This window comes from Centruroides vittatus, unplaced genomic scaffold, assembly GCF_030686945.1.
Source record: "Centruroides vittatus isolate TY-2023 unplaced genomic scaffold, ASM3068694v2 scaffold_373, whole genome shotgun sequence".
Classification (NCBI taxonomy): domain Eukaryota; kingdom Metazoa; phylum Arthropoda; class Arachnida; order Scorpiones; family Buthidae; genus Centruroides; species Centruroides vittatus.
Window position 1 is genome coordinate 1248854 of NW_027122704.1, and position 20994 is coordinate 1269847.

At 28.1% G+C, this 20994-nt stretch overlaps 1 protein-coding gene across 10 annotated transcripts in view; it reads right to left on the bottom strand.

Annotated features, from left to right (window-relative positions):
- LOC136988659 (calcium/calmodulin-dependent protein kinase type II alpha chain-like) overlaps positions 1–19491 on the bottom strand; it is a 205537-nt gene extending 186046 nt beyond the window's left edge. For all 10 annotated transcript variants that reach the window (XR_010882794.1, XR_010882793.1, XM_067286576.1 and 7 more), the window contains exon 1: positions 19333–19491. Coding sequence is in view for 8 of the 10 variants with exons in the window: in XM_067286576.1 (XP_067142677.1) it covers positions 19333–19397 (65 nt within the window). In the remaining 2 variants the exon portion in view is untranslated. The remainder of the gene's footprint in view (positions 1–19332) is intronic.
- Positions 19492–20994: the final 1503 nt, after the last annotated feature.

Below are 20994 nucleotides of genomic sequence, written 5' to 3' on the forward strand. Positions count from 1 at the left end.
TCAAAATCAAAAAGAAACAATGTTATGCTCACAAATTCAGTCTTCATTGTCACTTATTATAGTTGTTCAAGAATGTTTGACTGGCCTTATTTCAAGATCTGAGCTCGTTTCATCAAGTTCCACTGCACTTATGTGATCCGTTGCGATTTTTCTGTTATGTGAAAGATAATTCGTTCAAAAAAATACACTTACGTAAAACCAGATAACCGGAGTGGTTAGTATTCGGGTCGCAAACGTTTTCGTAGCCTCTTCTAGGCTCTTCTTCAGGCTTAGTAGTAATAAATTCGAATAAAATTTAGAGTAATAAAGAGTAATAAATTCGTTTAAAAAATATGTTGGAACGTTTTCACGTGACGGAATTCGAAACTCGGTTCTTTCAAAAAGGAATATATTCGAATTTATTACTACTAAGCCTGAAGAAGAGCCTAGAAGAGGCTACGAAAACGTTTGCGACCCGAATACTAACCACTCCGGTTATCTGGTTTTACGTAAGTGTATTTTTTGATTGAATCACCAATGTGTAAGGAAGATAATTCGTTTCTAAATACCCTAAACCGCATTGTAAAAGTACCGCGTTGTAAGAAAATTGCCACATTTTTCCAACCGCGTTGGAGCGAAAATACGTTGTAAAGGTACTGCATTGTAGGAGGCCTACCTGTATTTTATTTTTGAGTGGAAAGGAAATATTTTCAAATACTTAGAAATGTGTGAATGAGAAAGGAATACTAAATAAAGCTGAAGTTGTGACTCAAAGGAATAATTATAGACCCAAATTCAAGAAAAAAGAGAGAAAGGCCAAAAGATAAAAAGTAGTGAGAAAGGTTAAATAGACCTTCTGTTATGCAAATATTGACCCTTAATTTTCCAACCTTCCTCACTTCTTTATCTTTTTTCCTTTCTCTCCTTTCACTGCATTTGGGTCCATAATCCTTTGAGTCCCAACTCCAGCTTTATTTAGTATTCTTTCAAGTGTTACAAGGTTTGGCTACTTTGCACCAAATTTGGCTACCTTCTTTTAATTTGGCGTAAAAAATATCATTTGATACTTTTTGGACTACATATTATTTGTGAGAAACCATGGGCCAGGGTTAATCCCTACTGACAACTTACTCAGCAACAGTCTGCAAGGACCATTCACGTTGTTGTTTTGGATGGCTCTTTATCGAGTAGTGAAAGAGGTGAGCAAGTCGACAGTTGGTTTGGAGTGACAGGAGACAGGTTTAACAAAATAACTAAGCATTTATTAACTAACTAAATCTAGATTACAGGAGGCTATATAAATCCTAAGGTTAAATGTGATTATGAGCTATACTATTTACACAAAACTGGCAACTAATCTCAAAACTATGTCGCGTGCCTAATCTGCATATGAGAGAGAGAGTTTACAAAGTTTAGCCCTGAAATACCTCTAAGGACAGATATGGAGAGCAGTATGCGACAATCGTGTGTGCATGGAAACAATAGGAGTCCAACCGGTGTCTTCTCCCTTTAGCTGGATTGGTTCACTGTATGGAGATCCGGGAGCAGAGGTGATCCTATCACCAATTATAACTTCCTATGACAATCGCCCCGAGCTTCCAGTAGCTCACACTTTTAAACTATTGTCCTGGGAAAGGGGTCACGTGATTGTCAAATGTTGAGGATAACTAAGCATTTTTGACAGCTAAGTGTCAACTTTCCCACTGACTTGTTATTACAACCAGTGACCTCTGGTCTGATTCTCCTCGTTTTTATCTATCTAGGATATTTATATTTTGAACAAAACAATTAACATTAATTTTAATTTCAATTAACATCAATTTTAAAATCCCTTTAAAATCTGCAGGCTCACATATTTACAAATATATTAGTTGAATAAAAATTACACTTTAAAATGGTGTTTTGTCGTTTTTTATTAATTAGAGACTCAAATAAAACAAATATTTGTGTTTTTCAAATAAATTTTCATTTGTCTCCTTTATAATAAATGAATTTATCTATTTCTAAGTAAAAATTGAAAGTGTCTGTAGAAGTAATTTTTTTAAATATCTTTTTTTATGATAAAGTTTTAATACTTATTACTAAAATCAAGACATGTTAATCCTTAAATATACTTGTATATTTAAAAATTGGGCCACAAGTATATATAATATACTTGTGGTCCAAAACTCCTTGACTTCTTCCAATGTGGCCCAGAGAAAGAAAAAGGTTGGACACTCCTGCTTATAGCTACAGTAGAGAGTCGTTAATTGGAATCGCCGGTAATCGGCACGATTTTCAGTCGGACTGTGTCGTGCTGAATCGAACGTTTTTGATACTAAATTTACTTCTAAAGTATAATTTTCATGTTTTTATATTCTTCAATATATTTATTTTGTTTGTACAAAATGCAGAAATAATTTTTAATGATACAATAGCCTCGATTATTATTATAAAAATTTTCGTTAGGCTTAAAATCGACGAAAATTCAACACGAAGCGACATGCAATGGAGAAAAATTTGAACATCGGACAGGTTAATGTATTTTTTCGTATATAATGGGTAATCGGAACAAATGACTAATCGGAACAACCCCAGTCTTCAATTGATTCCGATTTTCGACTCTCTACTGTAATTCCTAAAAGTACATTCAGGCTATTAAACAAGTTTCAAATAACCTCAAGATAGTATTAAACTACTGAAGTTAATGAAATGGAAATGACATTTTATCATAAAATTTTCATTTTCAGAAATCAGTTACGAATATTCCTAATTATAATAATATATAGATAAGAATGTTAGATGATAATTATAAATCATCTGTTGTTTTATGAGACAGACTATCTTTGTTGAAAACACAATTCATTGCCATTGTTTTGTAATTTGCAATGGATTTCCAGTTGATATTCCTAAATTCCTGAGATTTTCCTTTATTCTGTCATTCATCATTTTCATGAACAGTTATTAGAATCTCTTCAATGTCATTTTTCACTTATATATACACTGTAAGAATATTTTTGGTGCAACATTTGCTCATTAGTGTGCCAACAAAAATCATTACTGTTGCTAACTCAAAAACCATTGAGAACCATTACCTTACACTACAGAATTTGTAATGAGAATTTTCATATAGAAAGTTATATAAAACAGAAAAGTTACTGAAAATTAAGGTAAATGTTTATGCAAAAATATCTTAAATTATCTGTACCTGCAAAGGTTTTTGCTTACAAATTTCTTAATAACTACAAGTTCAAGTTTTTCTACATGTAACAAAAAAACAAAAAATCCTCTAAGATAGCTGTACTTTGGATTGTAATTTCTATGTTGCAAATTATTTCTTTCAGAAAGGAACATCAATACATACCAATGATTGCTTTGCCAAACCATCTTTATTTAGTAAAAATATAATGAGGAACACAAAAAAGATTTTGTCTTCACAATCTGCTATTTCACAGTCACCACTGACAGCCAAAAAACAAATCTAAATTTACAGAGAGAATCTTTTATTTGAGGCTACACCTCTGTAAAGAAAAAAAAATGTAAATTGATTCATGGTTACTGTCGGCCATTTTAAATGATCATCATTACTTATTCAATCCATAGATACATCTCACAAACTTTCTACTCTTCTTCAGTGTGACAACTGTACTACCTTATTTTTCTATTTGTCAAAAAAATTTTAAAGAGTAGAAACTTGATTATCCAAAATGTGTAGAGTTGTAGTACATATCACAGAGTATAATATACAGACATCAAACTCTCCATGTAACTAGAAATGATATCAATTGTGGCATCACAAAACTAGACTATATATATATATATACTAGCAAGTAGGCCCGGCATTGCTCAGGCAAAAGTAACGATAGCGAAGATTAAGATTATTACATTATAGTCACAAAAAAAAAGAGTAATTTTAACAACAAACTAAGTTTTTCTAAAGAAAGGTCAAATTTGAAAATCGAATGTTCTAATATTGTTCGATTTTCACGACATGTTCTGATTATATCCTTCAATTTTCATCAAATATCATAAAGAAGAAAGGTCGAGAAAAACCAAACTAATCTGTTTAAACTTAAAAATCGAATATGTTCCAACATATTACTCTTTTTCTTTTTTCTTTTTTTTTCCAGCGCCCGTAAATCTTGCACGTCGCTTTCTCTTGTTCTCCATCGTTACTTAACACTTCCATTGTTACTTAACACTTTAGAACTTATATCTGGTACCCTAACTGTGCACCAAATTTCAACTTTCAACTCCTAACCGTTTTAGCGAATATTAAAATTATTACATTATAGTCAACCTTACCTGTTTTTGCAGAATGCAAGAATTGGGTCCTCCCTGTTTCCAGACTAATTACAATATTTTTAGATAGGTCTAAAAATATGTTCGATTTCCAGCAAAAACGAAAAAAACTGCATCTGCGTCTTGCACTTCGCTTTCTCTTAACACTTCCATTGTTACTTGACACTTCCATCGTTGATGGAAGTGTTAAGACTTAATCCTGTCCCTCTCTCCCGTGGGGAGGAATTTCGAAAAATCCCTTCTTAGTGTGCGTTCTCGTGACGTACCCTATGTATCAAATTTCAACTTTCAACTCCTAACCATTTGTGCTCTTAACATTTCCATTGTTATGTAACACTTCCATTGTTGACACTTCCATTGTTACTTAACATTTCCATTGTTGATGGAAGTGTTAAGACTTAATCCCGTCCCTCCCCCCATGGAGAGGAATTTCAAAAAATCCCTTCTTAGTGTGCGTTTTCGTGACGTACCCTTACTGTGTACCAAATTTCAACTTTCAACTCCTAACTGTTTGGGCTCTGCACTGATTATTATTATTATTATTATTATTATCAACGTGTCTCGATTATATATATAGTATATATCATATATATATAACATTATATTAGATTTTGAGTAAATTAATTTAATTTCAAATACAGTGATTACATTATAGTATTTATAGTTAATGAAACATTAAATGCACAGTGTTTGATGTACTCAAAACCAAAAACAAGTTTCTAGATTATCTGAAATTTCCTTTATCTGAAAGACATCTAGTTTCACCAAGTTCAGATAATTGAGTTTTCACTATAATTCATATTAGTTCTTTACTTATATTTACTTACATTATTAATTAGTTTTTCATTGATATAAATATAAGTAAATTTAATTAAACATCACTAAGTCCGATATGTATATAAAAACATAACCAAACGATTGCTTTAAATAGCCCAATTATTTAAGGTGATCATTTGGTTATGTTTTTATTTACAATTTTTTTTTTTTTTTATTTCTTAACTACATTCATGAAGATATGTACAGTACATTAGAAAATTTAAAGCATGTATACATATCAAAAAACAGCAATAACTTATGTAATAATACTGGCATAGAAATTAACAATCACTGGAAAAAATTCTGTAAACAAGACATCTCTGTATAAAAAAGCAGTAGTATCTAAGGGGAAGAGGGAGAAAATAAAAATAAACACAAGTTTGACAGAAAATAAGATAAGTGGGAAAATTTAGTCAACTCAAAGATTATGAAATAAGAGATTCAAATGTGTTATTCCTTTAGATTAACAATCCAGAAGAAAGAGTAAATGAATTTTTTTAAACAACTAAATTTTTTATACAAATTTATCACCATTTTATGCAGGGATGTCATGTTGATAAATAACAAAAAAAAAATGTAAGAAAAGAACTAAATTTTGTTAAATGAGTTATAAAATTGTATTGATAAATAAAAATATAATGTATTCCAAGTGCTATACTAAAGAAGGGAAGAAAGTTCCCAAAATGAGTCTATGGCATTGATGAAATAAAGATAGTCTGACAAAGCATCAATAATTTGTTTAGTAATTTTGAATTATTATTCTTGATATGGTGGAGACAGCCATGTTTACATGATGTTGACAAAGCAAATTAATTTGCTGTTTATATCCTGCTATTTACGATACAATTTCTATATTAGTTATATCTATAATATAGATAAGTGAATCTATAGTTTAGATTCACTTATCTATATTATTTATTTATATATATTTAATATATATATATATATATTTATATATTATTTATTTATATATCTATATAAATTTTCTGAAAGGAATAACATATTTGGATTGATGTTCCTTTCCCAAAGAAATAGTTCAAAACAAAAAAGTTTTTATAAACAAAAAATTACCTAGAAAAACTTTCAAGCCATTTGAACTTAGAAGCAAATCTAATATCATCTTTACATTGTTCAACTCAAGAAACTAGACTACCTTACGATTCTGCTTAAATATAACATCTACAAAAAAATCAAATTTGAATCTAAATAAATAAATAAAATAATTTTACAATAGTTTCAAATGCTCTCTCTCAAATTCATAATGAATAAATGTTCAAGATTTACATGTATCTCACATTATCAAATCTAAGTTGTGACATTCAAGGCCAGCTTAATGGATGAAATGATGAGACAATTGCCTCAATAGTAAAACCGATGTTTCTGCATGCCATATCAGAAATCCTGATGTCAGCAAGCACCTGGCGCAGTGGTTAATGAGTGGTTAGTAAGGCACCAAGGCAACAGTAAAATAAGTGGTCAAAAATGTTCAAAAGGAAAGAAAAATAAATAAATAAAATAATAAGTCTATTATAATAAATGTACATTATTAAAATTGTTTATACAGTAGAGCATCGACTATCCGACTCAATTGGGGACTGGGGTTGGTCGGATAACTGAAAAGTCGGATAACCGAAAAGTATGAAAAAATACATTATTAGTATAGTGTATTAGGCCTGGTTTAAATATTAGCCTCTCTTTCATGGTCAAGCCAGTGCTGCCAGCTAAAACATGCAAAAATTTAACAAAAATAATATTAAAGTAACCAAGACAACCAAATATTGTAGCGTCACATCACTAGCGGACATTTGAATTTGCCGACTAGAACACGGTCGGTTAACCAATAAGTCAGTTAATCGGGGGTCGGATAATCGATGCTCTACTGTACTCATAAATTGTTCATACATGAGTGCCAGTTCTAGAATTATTCTCTATTGGCAAACATTCTGGAAGTAAGGGTATTATGGTTTCACTTCATGTGCAAGCTATAATGAAGTCAGCACAGATGATATTGTCAAATTCCTCAAACTGTTTTTGAGTACTATTATCAATTGATCACCCAGTATAAGTCTCTCTCTAGTTAACCAAACCACAGAGAAAATAGAGATATCTATATAAACTTTAAATATAACCAAAAAAAATAGTTATTCACAATATTGACCATAATGGCAAATCAAAATGACAAAAAAAATTTTCCTGAAACCACTAGAAGTGCATATATATACACACACACACACATTTATGAAGAAAATGCCATAAGTTCCAACCTACTTAGCTTGACTGAAAAACATGTCAAGACAAGTATATAAGAGATTAATGTCTTATTAGTGTTTGATGCAAATTTATTGGCTATAGCACTAAAAGGTGATTTCTAGCAGATTTCTGTATACAACATGGCAGCAAATTTTGAAATAATGTATCGGACAGTCATCAAGTTTCTTACAAAGAAGGCCACTCGTGGAAATCAAGCAATGCCTAAATCGTGCATATGGAAAAGCTTTGGCATCATATAACATCATCAAAAAATGGGCTAAACATTTTCAATTAGGATAAGAATTCTTTAAAGATGACATGAGATCTGGTTGTTCAGTAAATGTGGAAAATATTGGTATGATGGATGAGCTGGTTCTTTCAGATTGCTGGTTGAAAGTAAAAGAAATAGCATCAGTAACCAACCTATTGGATATGAGTGTTTGGCATATACTTCATAACCATCTAGGCATGAGCAAAGTCAGTGCAAGATGGGTTTCCAAATGTCTTTGTTATCTAGTGGCAGCAGCATGTAGAAAGTGTGTGGTGAACTTTGGACCTTTATGAAGCAGGTGGAGCTGATTTTTTTTAAATTTATTGTTACGGGGAGTGAAACAATAGTCCTTTATTATGACTCCTTTTCCAAAATTGAATCAATGAAATGACAAAGACCACGGGACAAAGACCACTTTTTTAATTTTTAAACAATTTGATGTGAAAACTATGGAAAACTCAATGACTACCTGGTAAAATTTGGTTTAACCAACACAGTATTATGCTAATAAGTAAGACAAAACCTGTCACACTTCGTTTCTAGCAGTTTGGACAGGTTTTGTCTTACTTATTTTAAGTAGTTCTGGCTTTGAGTGCATAGAGCAGTATTATGCACTTGAAACAATAACTATTTTGAATCAGTCCCACACAATCTATAATTGTCCCATATATTCTTATGAAAGACTAATTTTGCAGTTGAAACTGGACATACTAGAGATTGTTTGGCCCTGCCATCTATCAAACTTAATAGAAAACAAAACCCTCCCCATATTTCTGAAATTTATTGTCTCCATCTTCAAGAAAAAGAATTTCAATATGAAAATAATCACTAATTTATAACTTAAGTTGTATTTATACTTTTAACATCTGTTCCTGCAACCATATATCAGTTTTAAGTATTGTTCTTACTAAGAGTAATGCACTTTTATCAACATCTATCTATCTAGTGTGAAAACTAAATTATATTTTAATTTTTGTATTACATTTTAATATGTCTATAAAAAAAATTGTATTCCTTTTTATTCACCTTTTATCAATATATTTCTAAATGAGGATGATCTTTATGTCTAAACCTTCTAAATGATATTATATTCATCACTTCTTAATGGCAAATGATTAAGCCTACATACCATAATTTCCTGCCTGTAATCCACTGCAGAATATAATCTTCGAGGCTAATATTCAGTTGGTCAAAAAAGTTTATCATCATATAACTTGCACAAGTTTATACTATCATTCATTTGCTTTCTTGCACATCAACAATGAAATGATGCAATTTGTAAGGATATCTTAATAATTTAAAAAACATATTCTCAAATTTAGGAAAGGAATGAAACAATTCACTTAAAACAATACAATGAAAATTCAGAATTATATAATGCAATCAAGTCCTAACTTACATCATCCAACTTTTAATTATTTTGAGTCCAAACAATCTGTTACACTCACTAATGGCTTAGTGCAAAAATTAAATGTTAACTGTAATAATGTAAAAGGTAAAAAAACAAGTTCTATAGAACAATACTCATAAGTTTATTTGTGTTTAACTACAACTTAGGTTGTTTATTGACAAAATTGAAAACAAAACTAACTTTATGTGGAGCTGTTCAGTCCAGGAAATCATTCTAATCTAAATCTAATCTAAGTTATAATAAAGTTAAAACAACAGAAAATTTAAAAAATACTCTCAATGAATTAACTTTATGTGTGTCCTGTACTCTTTCTTTTCATACACTATCAGGTAATAACAGTTTCACGTTGGAGTCGACCTTAATTTGGAGGTTTCTCATCTGCTTTAACATGCAAAACGTTATAATCTTTCCTCTGGTGATGACACAATCAATTATAAAAATGACACATTTAATAAAAATATATAACTTTTATTAATTTAAATGGGACTAAGAATTAACAATAAAATTGAGTATTGGAATATTTGTATGGAATCAATATAATTTTTGATTCCTTTCAACAATGTTACCTTCCTGGTATTTTTGTGAAACTTTATATTAATAAAATATTGTAATTAAATTGCATCACTATAAGAACTTGACAAAAATAATCATAATAATTAAAAATAAAACCAACACCTTATAAACACCCCAGCTATTCATTATTTAACGTAACCAATAATATTTTCAATCCAGTTTAATAGATAACCTTCAGTTGCATGAATAGAATGTAAAAAAGAACATATTAGAATATATAAAAAATTTTAAAATTAAAGTTTAAAACATTTGATAGAAAAAAAACATGTTACATTAACTGTTCAAACACAAGAAAATCCATAATACTACTAAAAATTAATGTTAAAATGAAGCAAAATTATCTAAAAATACATGTAGATATATCTTATTTGATAATTAAAACATTGCATGTAATATCAAGTTACATTTCATATAACAATTTCCACATAGTGGACAATAAGTCCACATCCTGGTGGCTAACACATCTGTGGTCTCTGCTTTGTCAAAGATTTCCAATTGTTTTAAGCTAACCATGCCATTCCCTGGTCTAGTGATCTCAGTATTTTCCCAAATGATTTAACATAAAGTTTCTTAGCATATGCCGACAGAGCTGGGTCATTTAGATCTTTCTCCATAGTCCATTATGGTCACATAAGGTTCTGTTCTATATATATATATATATATACATAGCCAAACAATCACCTTAAATACTCAAACTATAAATCCACTAGTTAGGTGCCATCTTAGATGGCATCTAACATCTTCCTCTTCCAGATGATTCTAAATTATTTATAAATTATTTAAATTATAATTATTAACTTAGGTAAGAGATGGCACCTAACATCTATTTATTTCTAGTAGAAAATTACTTAGTATTAATTATTAAAAATAGCAGATTTATAGCCTGAGTATTTAAGGTGATTGTTTGTGTGAGATCCCGGGAAGGTAAAAAGGAGTCATACCTCCTTTTCCGGCGACTCACTTGTCAGGGATGGCTGTTACGTCGACGGTGCGTTACGCGTTACACGAGTGAAGGAGGAGGAAGGATGGGGTCGATGATAAGGCGAAGCCGACAGTCAAGAAAGACACCATTGTATAACAAAACAAGATTTATTAAAAGCGAAACGAACAAAACTACACTTCTACCCTCATATACAAAAAGGGGGTCCAGAGAGAGAGAGTTTACAAATATTTTCATACCTCTTAACAAGTCCGAAATAGACGGAGTCCGGTGAATGTCCCGGTAGGTAAATATTCTCTCTGAAGTGACAATGATTTTCGGGATGACGGAGAGTCAGTTAATGGGATGATGGCACGTAGAACCTTAGAATTCGTAGGCTGGACAATGGCACTTAAAAACTTAAGAAGCTTAGAAACTTTCGGGTTCGGTCGACAGCGCAGTGCACTTCGTAATGGAGAGACGATCGGAGAGCCCTTTAGGGGGGGGAAGGAAGCGTCTTTTATAAGTTTTTGATGGGAAAACCTGTCACGTAATCAAAAACGGATCGCTATTAGGGCCATAGGTGTTCCCGGGATTTAAATAAACGACTAGTTCGGACGCTAACTGTAAACTATCGTGCAAGATGATCTACTTGCTTCGAGGGAATAATGGCTTGTTGACAGTTAGGGGACAATCGTTGCCATTCAAGGGTCAACAATTTCCCAGGTATGGAATGTTGTTGATTAAGTCGTTTATAACTGGAGTGAAATAATTCAGAAATTTTAGGTTCTTAACTTCCAGATTTCACATTTGGCTATGTAAGGGTGTTAAGTGATTTTCTTTCCTACCCTGTAGTTTTCTGATATATGTTGATACGGACCTCGCCTCTTCTAAAAGTGATGGTGAAACTAGAAAATGGACTTCCATTTGACTTTCTTATTATAATTGTAGCTGTAGTCCATATAGATCGTTATTAATCTTTTGGAGAAACAGTTGCACATTAGGTTGCATACAATAAGAAGACTTCGGCTATATATCTAGCATAAATGACAATTTGGTACTGAAAAACTAATAGCAACATTTTTTCTAAATGCTGAAGGGTAAGTTTACATAAAATCCCTGAATTAAGACTGCTCATGGGCACACATCTGTCTTGTATATAGACCTTTATTATGCATAAAAAACGAACAATAACAGACTAGATGTGAGAGTTCCAATATGTAATAATATTACTTATGGGCTGAGTTGATGTTGTATAAGATAAAAATCTCTAAGTTCACAGAAGCATGGTAGAAGTTTAATGATGGATAAAGTGAATGAAAATCCATAACTGTCATATACTTTCATCAACTAAAAAAATTGTGTAGGTACTCTAATAATTATAAGGAGTTGCTTACAATGAATAGATATTATAGCTCCCTGTTGTTGAAGAATCTCAAGTTGTTTTTCTATTAAGAAAGTGGGAGATGTATATTTCTCAACATATCATATGTGTGCACTCACTTTATGGGTTTTGGTAAATACAAATATCTGTGGAATTTTGGAGGATCAAATGATTAAACATTTACAAAAGACTTGTCAAAGAAGTGTTAGTTAACTTCTTTATTCTATGTTATAACGAACACAGGAATCTCATGTCTGGTACATGTGAACACTCCATGTTTGTGACATACTCATCCAACTTTTCCATATAAGTGCTTCTTTTTACTAAGAACATCATTTTGGATTTGTCAGCCTTCAAAATAACCTCATTATTTTGCTTCAATTATCTATTATTTCATGTTGCTTACCAAACTTGTAGTGTATTCCATTTGTCTTTTGTATTACATGCCTATTGAGCCATTTTCCAATGGTAAAAGTCTCTGTATCAACCAAATACTTGGTAACCTTCTCAATATTTGGTACAAAGGCTTCTGGATATATGTAAGAGTGCCAAACTGCATGGCTTGAGAAATGCATTGTGGTAGAATTAAGTTCTCATGAATCTGTAAGGAACATACTAACTAGCATATTATGTCTTCCATTTTTTGCCACTTAGTTTCACATCCATGTAAACAAAACTAGAATCTTAAAAAAAAAACTATCCTTCCAAGATACTGATCAACATTATTGAAAAAAAAAACTTGAAAACATTTATTAAAACTGAATTAAAGAAGCAATTTTGTTAGAACCAATCAAGGCGTGTTCCCTTTTGTCATGTTCCTTCAACAAAGAAGCATCCAATCACAGTTATAACAAAAAAAAATAATCACTTATTGCATTTGATCATGTAAAAAGATTCTCACTGCAGTCTAAATAAAAAGATAATGCACCTGAAATTATGCTGAGCCCTCAACAGGGATCATTAGCATGACTCTAGTGATAGCAAATCAAATAGTACAACTGCATACTTTGTAACTTAATTTGACATTTTTTGTGAAGAACCTAAATCACTAAATAATGCAATGCATATGAAAAGAATCATATATCCATTAGGTTCTGTTTATACAAATACAAATCTCAAGAAATTGAATCATCTCAAAAAAAAAATATTAAACAGCCAACCAATTTATTTTAGAACAATGCTGTCACATAATTTTTTTAATTATCAAATTATTTAATTAAAAATTTTTATAAATTCAATGATGAATAATTATATATATATATATAGTATATTTAACTTCATATTAACTTCTATACTGACAAAAAGAGGTGGCTTAAAAAATAATGAATTAACATGTCATCATTATAAATATGTTTTTCTCAATCATAAATCATTTTATCAAGAAATATACTGTTTCAATTATTGTCCATTTTGTATTTCATATGTCGAATTAAAATTCTTCATTTACCAAAGTACAATAAAGCATCATTAAAGAATTGTACTTTTGAAGGCAAATACGACTGCATTACCAATTCATTTAAATGTGATTTCAAAACATTACACGATATAAAAAGTTGTGACAAAATTTTTGTATTATCTAGATTTTATAATTTCTAAATACGCTTTTGATAATCTGACTTATTTGTTTCAAAAGAAAACAGCAGCAAACATAACTTTTAGAATTCAATTATACTTAGTTCTGTAAATAAAGCAAATAAGATTTAACTGCAATCTCCATGATAGAAATTGGCAAAATATACATATTGTAATATGTATAATCTAATTCCATAATATCATGAAACTTTCCAGTTTGCCAGATTTCTACTACTGAATTAAAGGACACTTAAAAATGATTAATGCTTTCCAACTTTCTCTCCATTCTGTCCCATCTCAAAAAAGTAAATGTGAATGATTTTTTAGTTAATAACTAAATATATTTATATTTTTAAATTTTTATTTAAAAATCATAGTTCTAATATATGGTGATATTTTGTTTTTATAGACTCCAGTTTAAGCAAAAAGGTAATGAAAAACATTGCATTCTGACTTCCATAAAAAAATGGCAAGTTATTATAAAAATATGCATAGTCTTGCCATTACTTAAGACATTATAAAGATAAAGCATATTGTATAATTCTGGCATATTTCTTTCCATTTAAAATGAAAGATCTAAATTATCTTGGATGAAAGATAAAAACGTACTGTGTATCTTAAAGAAATTAAAACTATCTTAGATATTTTAATGTCAAATATTAAAATCACAATAAATAATATACTTTTGAGCATTATGCTTTAATTTGTAAAATAAACTAAAATTTAAAATATGAAGTGGGAATTACAATTTTTTTTAAAAATTATACTAAAGAGAAAATGAAATAAAATTAGTTGTTTGTTCAATAAAGTCACATGACTATATGAAGTAACAATGAATACCTCAAGTGTAGCTGAAATGTGAACCGAATATGTAGAACCAAATATGACCCTTAAGGCATAACAAAGAAAGCAATTAATTTTACATATGATGTTTTGGCACTAACATTTTTTGAGAGTGAAAGATAAAACAAGCATAAACAAGTTTTAACAAACTGATACACACTCAAGATTTAAGAACAAGAGCAAGTAAAAATAATAACTAAGTAAATTATAATATTTATTGATAATAATTGGCAGTAGCAAATTTCATAGTTATAATCCAGTCCTTATATATCAATTCATATAATTATTAATAAATGCTTAAATTATTTTGTAATGTGGCATGTACATGTATATATTAAGTTTTAATTTTAAATTTCAATAATTTTGAAAAATATTAAAAATACAATTATTTTAAAAAATTAATTTTTCCTAATAACCAAAATAAACAATAAAGATTAAACCAGATATATAAACAACAATTATTTATTGTGACATCGTCGCAATGCCAGACTGCAATTTTTAATCATATTTTTTAATAATTTTTTAATTTAAAATATATTTCTTCTGATATAGCCTTAATCCTTCCAGTTAATTTCTTTTACATTTGTAGCCGAAAACGTTAGAACAAATGTAAAAGAAATTAACTGGAAGGATTAAGGCTATATCAGAAGAAGTACATTCATCCAGTACGTTTGATTGATGTGAGTTGGAATTTAAAATATATTCTCCCCACCTCAAATTAGTAGTGTCTTGCCCCTGTACATTACACTTTTCCATTAGCAATAGAGTCATTCCAGTCATCTAACTAACTCCTTTTGGGGAAAAATTTTTGAATTGAAATAAAGTGACTTCTGGTTTGCATTAAAGTTTGTGTATAGTTAATTGGGGCCTCCTGCCCCTAAATTTTCCATATTTGGTCTTGGCTTTCATCTAACTCTGGTTCTCAAGATTAAGGAAGAAAAGACATCAGATAGATAGACAACAATGGGAATTTATAGGTCTACAATTTTTTCAAATTGCAACCCAACAACAATAAAAGCACATATTAATCAATTTTAAATCTTAACTGCTGATATTTTTAAGCACGTTTATGCTAATTTTTAATTAAATTATGGAATTTTGCTTAATCACTTTAGATAAGTGGTTATGCACCATCTTACATTAATATTAATGATTACAGATTAATTTTGAACTTTATTAATTCAGAAAATTCTCAAAGAAAAGATAGACACAAAGTTAGACTTCAACCAGTTAGACTAAAGAGACCTCCATGCAATCTTTATTTTCAGGCATTTATGTTGACTTTTAATAAATTAAAAATTAGCATAAATGTAAACCAAAAAATTCATCAGTCTAAATTTATGACGGATAATGAATTTTTAAAAGTTTAAATAAAGTATGTCTTGCGTATTCTTTCTTCTAAGAATATTTTATTTTCACATTTATTTTATACTTCATTGAAAAAATAAAAACCAAAATAGATTTCATAAGAAATACATATGGATTTGTGCTCTAATATTCAATGTTATATAATACTTTCCTTATAAGTTTAAAAATCATTTTAAACATATAAAAAAGTATAAGATTTTTATACTCATATCTCATATATTAGAAACACATCAATTATTAATAACAACTGTAATAGTCTTATTGTTAGTAAAAAAAAAAAATCAATGACAACAGTTGAAAATTATTATTAAAAAAAATTTCTTAGCATAAACATTAAAAATTCAGAATGATTAATTGTAGAAAAAGAAAAGTCAAAATTTATATGAACTTTTGAGCTCGAGTGTTAATGTAAAATTTTAACACTGCTTTTAGTGTCTTTCATTATTATATTGTAATAAAATATATATATTTTAGACCAGTGATTCTTAACAGGGGGATGCAGCCCCATGGGGTCCATAAGAAGTTTGCCAGGCAGTTGCCAAATTATACAAAATTTCCTTCAAAATATAATAAAAAGAAAAGTGATGTATAACTGAATATAGTGTCGAAAAGTGAAATAAGAAAGATAAAAAAAGAACTAAATAGGAAAACTTTATTTATTTTTTATTTCTTCCTACATTTGACTTTGTTAGTACAGAAGAAATAAATGCAAATATGCTACTTACACTGCAGTATTTACTTCTTTTATTCCAAAGTAATTCTAAGAAACTATTAATGCTTAGAATTTTAAAAATAATTGCGAAGTTTGAATGTTATTTAAATAGACAATGAAATAATAAAGTTATGATTTACATTTATTATATAAAAAAATAAAGCAATAATAAAAAATCAATTTATTATAGATAATTTAACAAATATAACATTATTAAAAAAATGGGGATCACAAAAAATTATGAAATATTTGGTGAGCCGTAAGTATAAAAAGGTTAAGAACCACTGTTTTAGACAGTCATATTGTAACATAATGGAACAATGTAATAATGATGATAATTTTTTGTGAATACTTATTAAATAATAGATGGTATGACAAATTCATTGTTATCCCACTTTTGGACACACAAGCAATGAACTTATAAATGTATCAGATTTTGTATTATAAACATATCATTTTTTAGTAAATGTGCTTAATTATAAAAATCTAAATTAATTTATTAATATCATCCAACATTTTTTTAAGACAGATGCTTTTCATACATTTTATTTTATTACAATAGATGAATATCTAACTGTTTTTATAAATCTGATAAAGTTATTTAAAAGACAATCTAAACAAATATAACTATTAACATTAACAATTCCTTTTATAGAATTAATATTTTATATTCTTATCAAATGAAATTTTAATATAGAAAAGAGTTAAATCAAAAGAATTGCTAGTCAACTTTAAAAGGAAATTTATTGATTTAAAATGAATCCAAATACATCAAATTCATTATACAAAACAAAATTATTAGTTAAATTAAAGGAGCAAAATAAGTTTGTTGATATTATCTTAAAAATTGTGTAAGATACAAAATCTACAGCAGAAAATATTATTTCTAAAAAGATTAATTTTAAATAAAGCAATCAACAATTTAATATCTTGTTCTGTTCTGTTAAATCTAAATTTTATTATCAATTAATAGTTAGATTTTTAATTTTACTATTATTTTAAAAGTTTTCAAAATACTACTTTCAGAATCTATTGCTATAAAATACTAACCTCTGATTATATTATTAATATAAAAATACTCAAAAACCTTATTTTTATAATTCATTGTTTAAAAAAAAATTATATGAAGAAAATACCATATGGCTAATAAACTAACATTTCTGAATTTCAACACGTAAAAAAAAATTCTTGTGCCTCAACACATGTTTTAAGATATTAAATAATGATTATGACAAATGTTTTTATATTTTAAAAGTTTATTATTATAAACTATATATTTCCAACTAAAGTATTTTGTATTATATAAATAGCCTAAGATTACATCATTAAATATATTACCGAATCATCATCAGTTCAGTATGATTTATCGGTTCATTTCTTGAAAGTATTTAAAAATTTAATTATTCAGTTTTCCATAATTTAATACCTATTATATAAATCGATCAAATTAGTATAATTCAACAATTTTTATTTTTATTTTTTCTAATGAGTTTGGCATTTAATATAGGCGACAATATCTAATACAATGGCAGATTTCTGAACAGGCACATGAGGGGTATGCCCGGTACCTCGTAAAACAAGGGGCCTCAAAATTCAGCTCTCAAAATAAAAGTCAGTAGTAAATTAAAAAATAAATTATTTTTTATATCCATAGATTATTACATTTTTTTGTTTTTCTCACTTTTACCTATTGAAACTTAATAATTCTTGTACCAATAAGTTTCAGTTTTCATAATTAATACAATCTGAACATCAGTAACCTTTTAAATATAGCCAGGCAGTTGTAATTTTATATTGGTTAATTTTCAATGTTATTTCCCTACATCTCACTTTTTTTGGAGACCACCAGTATAGTGACTACCAGAGTAAAAAATGTGCACATAGAAGTATGGGTAGTGAAAATATTTAGAGGGGGGCCTCAAAATTGAACTGTGCCCGGGGCCTCTTGAGTGCTAAATCCGCCATCGATCTAATATAATATTTTAAGCTTAAAGTCACGTATTTTGTTGAAATTACCATACATTTAAGAAATAAAATAAACTCGTTTATATATAGTTCGATTAAATTAATAGTTATAATAATAAATAAACACATATATTTAATATCTTAAATCTTATTTTTACTAAATTAAATTAAAACAATTATGTCATTAAATATTACCAGATACTTCCAAATTACGAAATGTAATCATTTTATACACATTCAAATCAAAGTTTTTAAATTTATAAACCAATTATTTTAATCATTTCCAATTAAATTTTAAATATATGCTTCTTTAAGGGAGAGAGAATAAAAAAATTGTCATATTAAACATCTCTTCATACATGAAATTTGGCATCAGACAAAACAAATCATGACAATGAAAATATTGTATGCATATGTTAAAAATCATGTCAATTTCTAATTAACAGTTATGCATTGTGACGTAAACAGAAACTGACCAATAAAAAAATTACGTGATAATATATGAATAAACATTATAAAATGATAAAAATCTGTTATAATTGTAACCAAGCTTCTTCTCACCAAGCTGTATTTGTTTATGTGATAATACATTTGTTATAAATCGTGTTTACATTCTAAAAAATGCCGCATATTTACAAGATAATAATATTTATTTTAATCATTTCGGCAAAGTGAAAGAATTTTCTATAAATAACTGAAAGCCAACAGTCTGTACTTCCTTGTTGGTTCTGATCTCAGATTTCAAACAATAATCATTAATTATTTAAATAAAATAAAATAAAATAAATAAATAAATAATTTTTTTAAAAAATCCGATAGGAGGATGAAGAAGGGAAAAAATAAACAAATAAATAAATAAAACAATAAGCATAAGGTTCATTTAAGTCAATTGAAAATAAGAAAGATACGTAATTATAATTATAATTATTTTACTTTAAATAATTAAAGTTTACGTAGTTTTTTTTAATTATTAAATCGTATTACTTACTTTCCTAATTCTTCTTTCAATTCATAATTATCGCTAAAACGAGTACATGGAATAGGCACAGCCATTTTGTTAAGGAAAAGGAGATTGAAGACGGATCCCTAGTCTCGTCGAATCTCGTCACCATACGGGAAATCGGCGAGATGAGGTAGAAGTGCAGTCCGCGTGCGTGGTATAATTCCGCTTTTAATTTTTTATTTTATATATTATTGTAAACAAATTTTACAAAATTTTTACATGGGAATAAACGTTTTCTTTTAATATTTTAATTAATTTTTTTAATATATATTTTTTAACATTAAAAAAAGGGGAGAAATAAAAAAATTGTTTTCGCAGTTTTTCCAACAATTTAACATTATATAAAGCGCGAAGTTTTACTGTATTATGCTAAAATAAATTTTTATTACGTTATTATTTGCAAAATTGAAAAATATATATATATAAATTGCGCTTTCCTTTTTAGTATTAATTGATATTGATCTTTTCTGTAAATGCAATTGTGTAGTTTTTTTTTATATATATAGCATAAACGTTGTTTTATTGATTATAAAATATTTTTATGTTTATACGTATAAATATAATTATATTATATTAAACATCAATCCGTTCTTTAAACTTATCTTGAGTTTTATAATTAATTAAAAGCTGTTTGTTCGTTACAAATTTGAAATTAGTACTGAATGATTCCACCAGATTGCACCATATGACAGAATGAGTACAAATGAGTAGCAAAATTTGAGAGCCTTCTATTGGCATTTAACGAACATAACCTTCATTATATCATTGATTAATTTAATTAATTTTTAGAAAATATTATATGTTATTTACAGTTAAATTAACATATTTATCTGAGAATAAATTTTAACAAAATTTTATGTATACATTGTATAAGATATAATAGCATTTTATGAGCTATTTACGATGAAACTATTATTACTTTGTGTAATTAAAATAGTAAAATTTCTATAATTTTTTCTCCTTTATATAATTGCCAACATATGTAAACATATAAATAAGATTTTTAATTATTATAAAAGAATTTTAATTATTTTAAAACAATATGGTATAATGATAATTGTTTCCAATACCCTAAAAAAGTTGTTTTAAATTATTACATGTATTAAGCTTATTATAATTATCTTGTAAGCTTGCATAATTGTACAGCTTGTATAACTGCTTATATAATTATTACTTATTTCATTGTGTTTTATTCTTTGGGATATAGATCGTTGTTTCTTTTTTTTTCTTTTTTTTTTTGATGTTTTTATATTGGACTTATTGTTGTGAGAGAAGTACTTTTTGCTCTTCTTGGACTGTGCCTATCAAATTCTTGTAGCATAAAATAAAAAATAAAATAAAATTTAAATATATTTAAATTGTTCTAGAATATTTGTTTGGATTTTTAATTATGTAAGTAATTTAAAAATCAAAAATTCAATAATTGTTTACCTTTAAAAAGTTTGATAAAAGGCAAAATAAATAATAGCACTAAGGATTTTCTTGTTATCATTATCAAAAACTTTTAGGTATTAAGCACAAATGATCAATACTTTCCTTTTGATTTTACGTTATTTTATATCATATTTATTTACTTTCTATAATCTTTAAATAATCTAATAAATTATGCTAATCAAAATTTAATTATTAATTTCGTTTCTTATAACA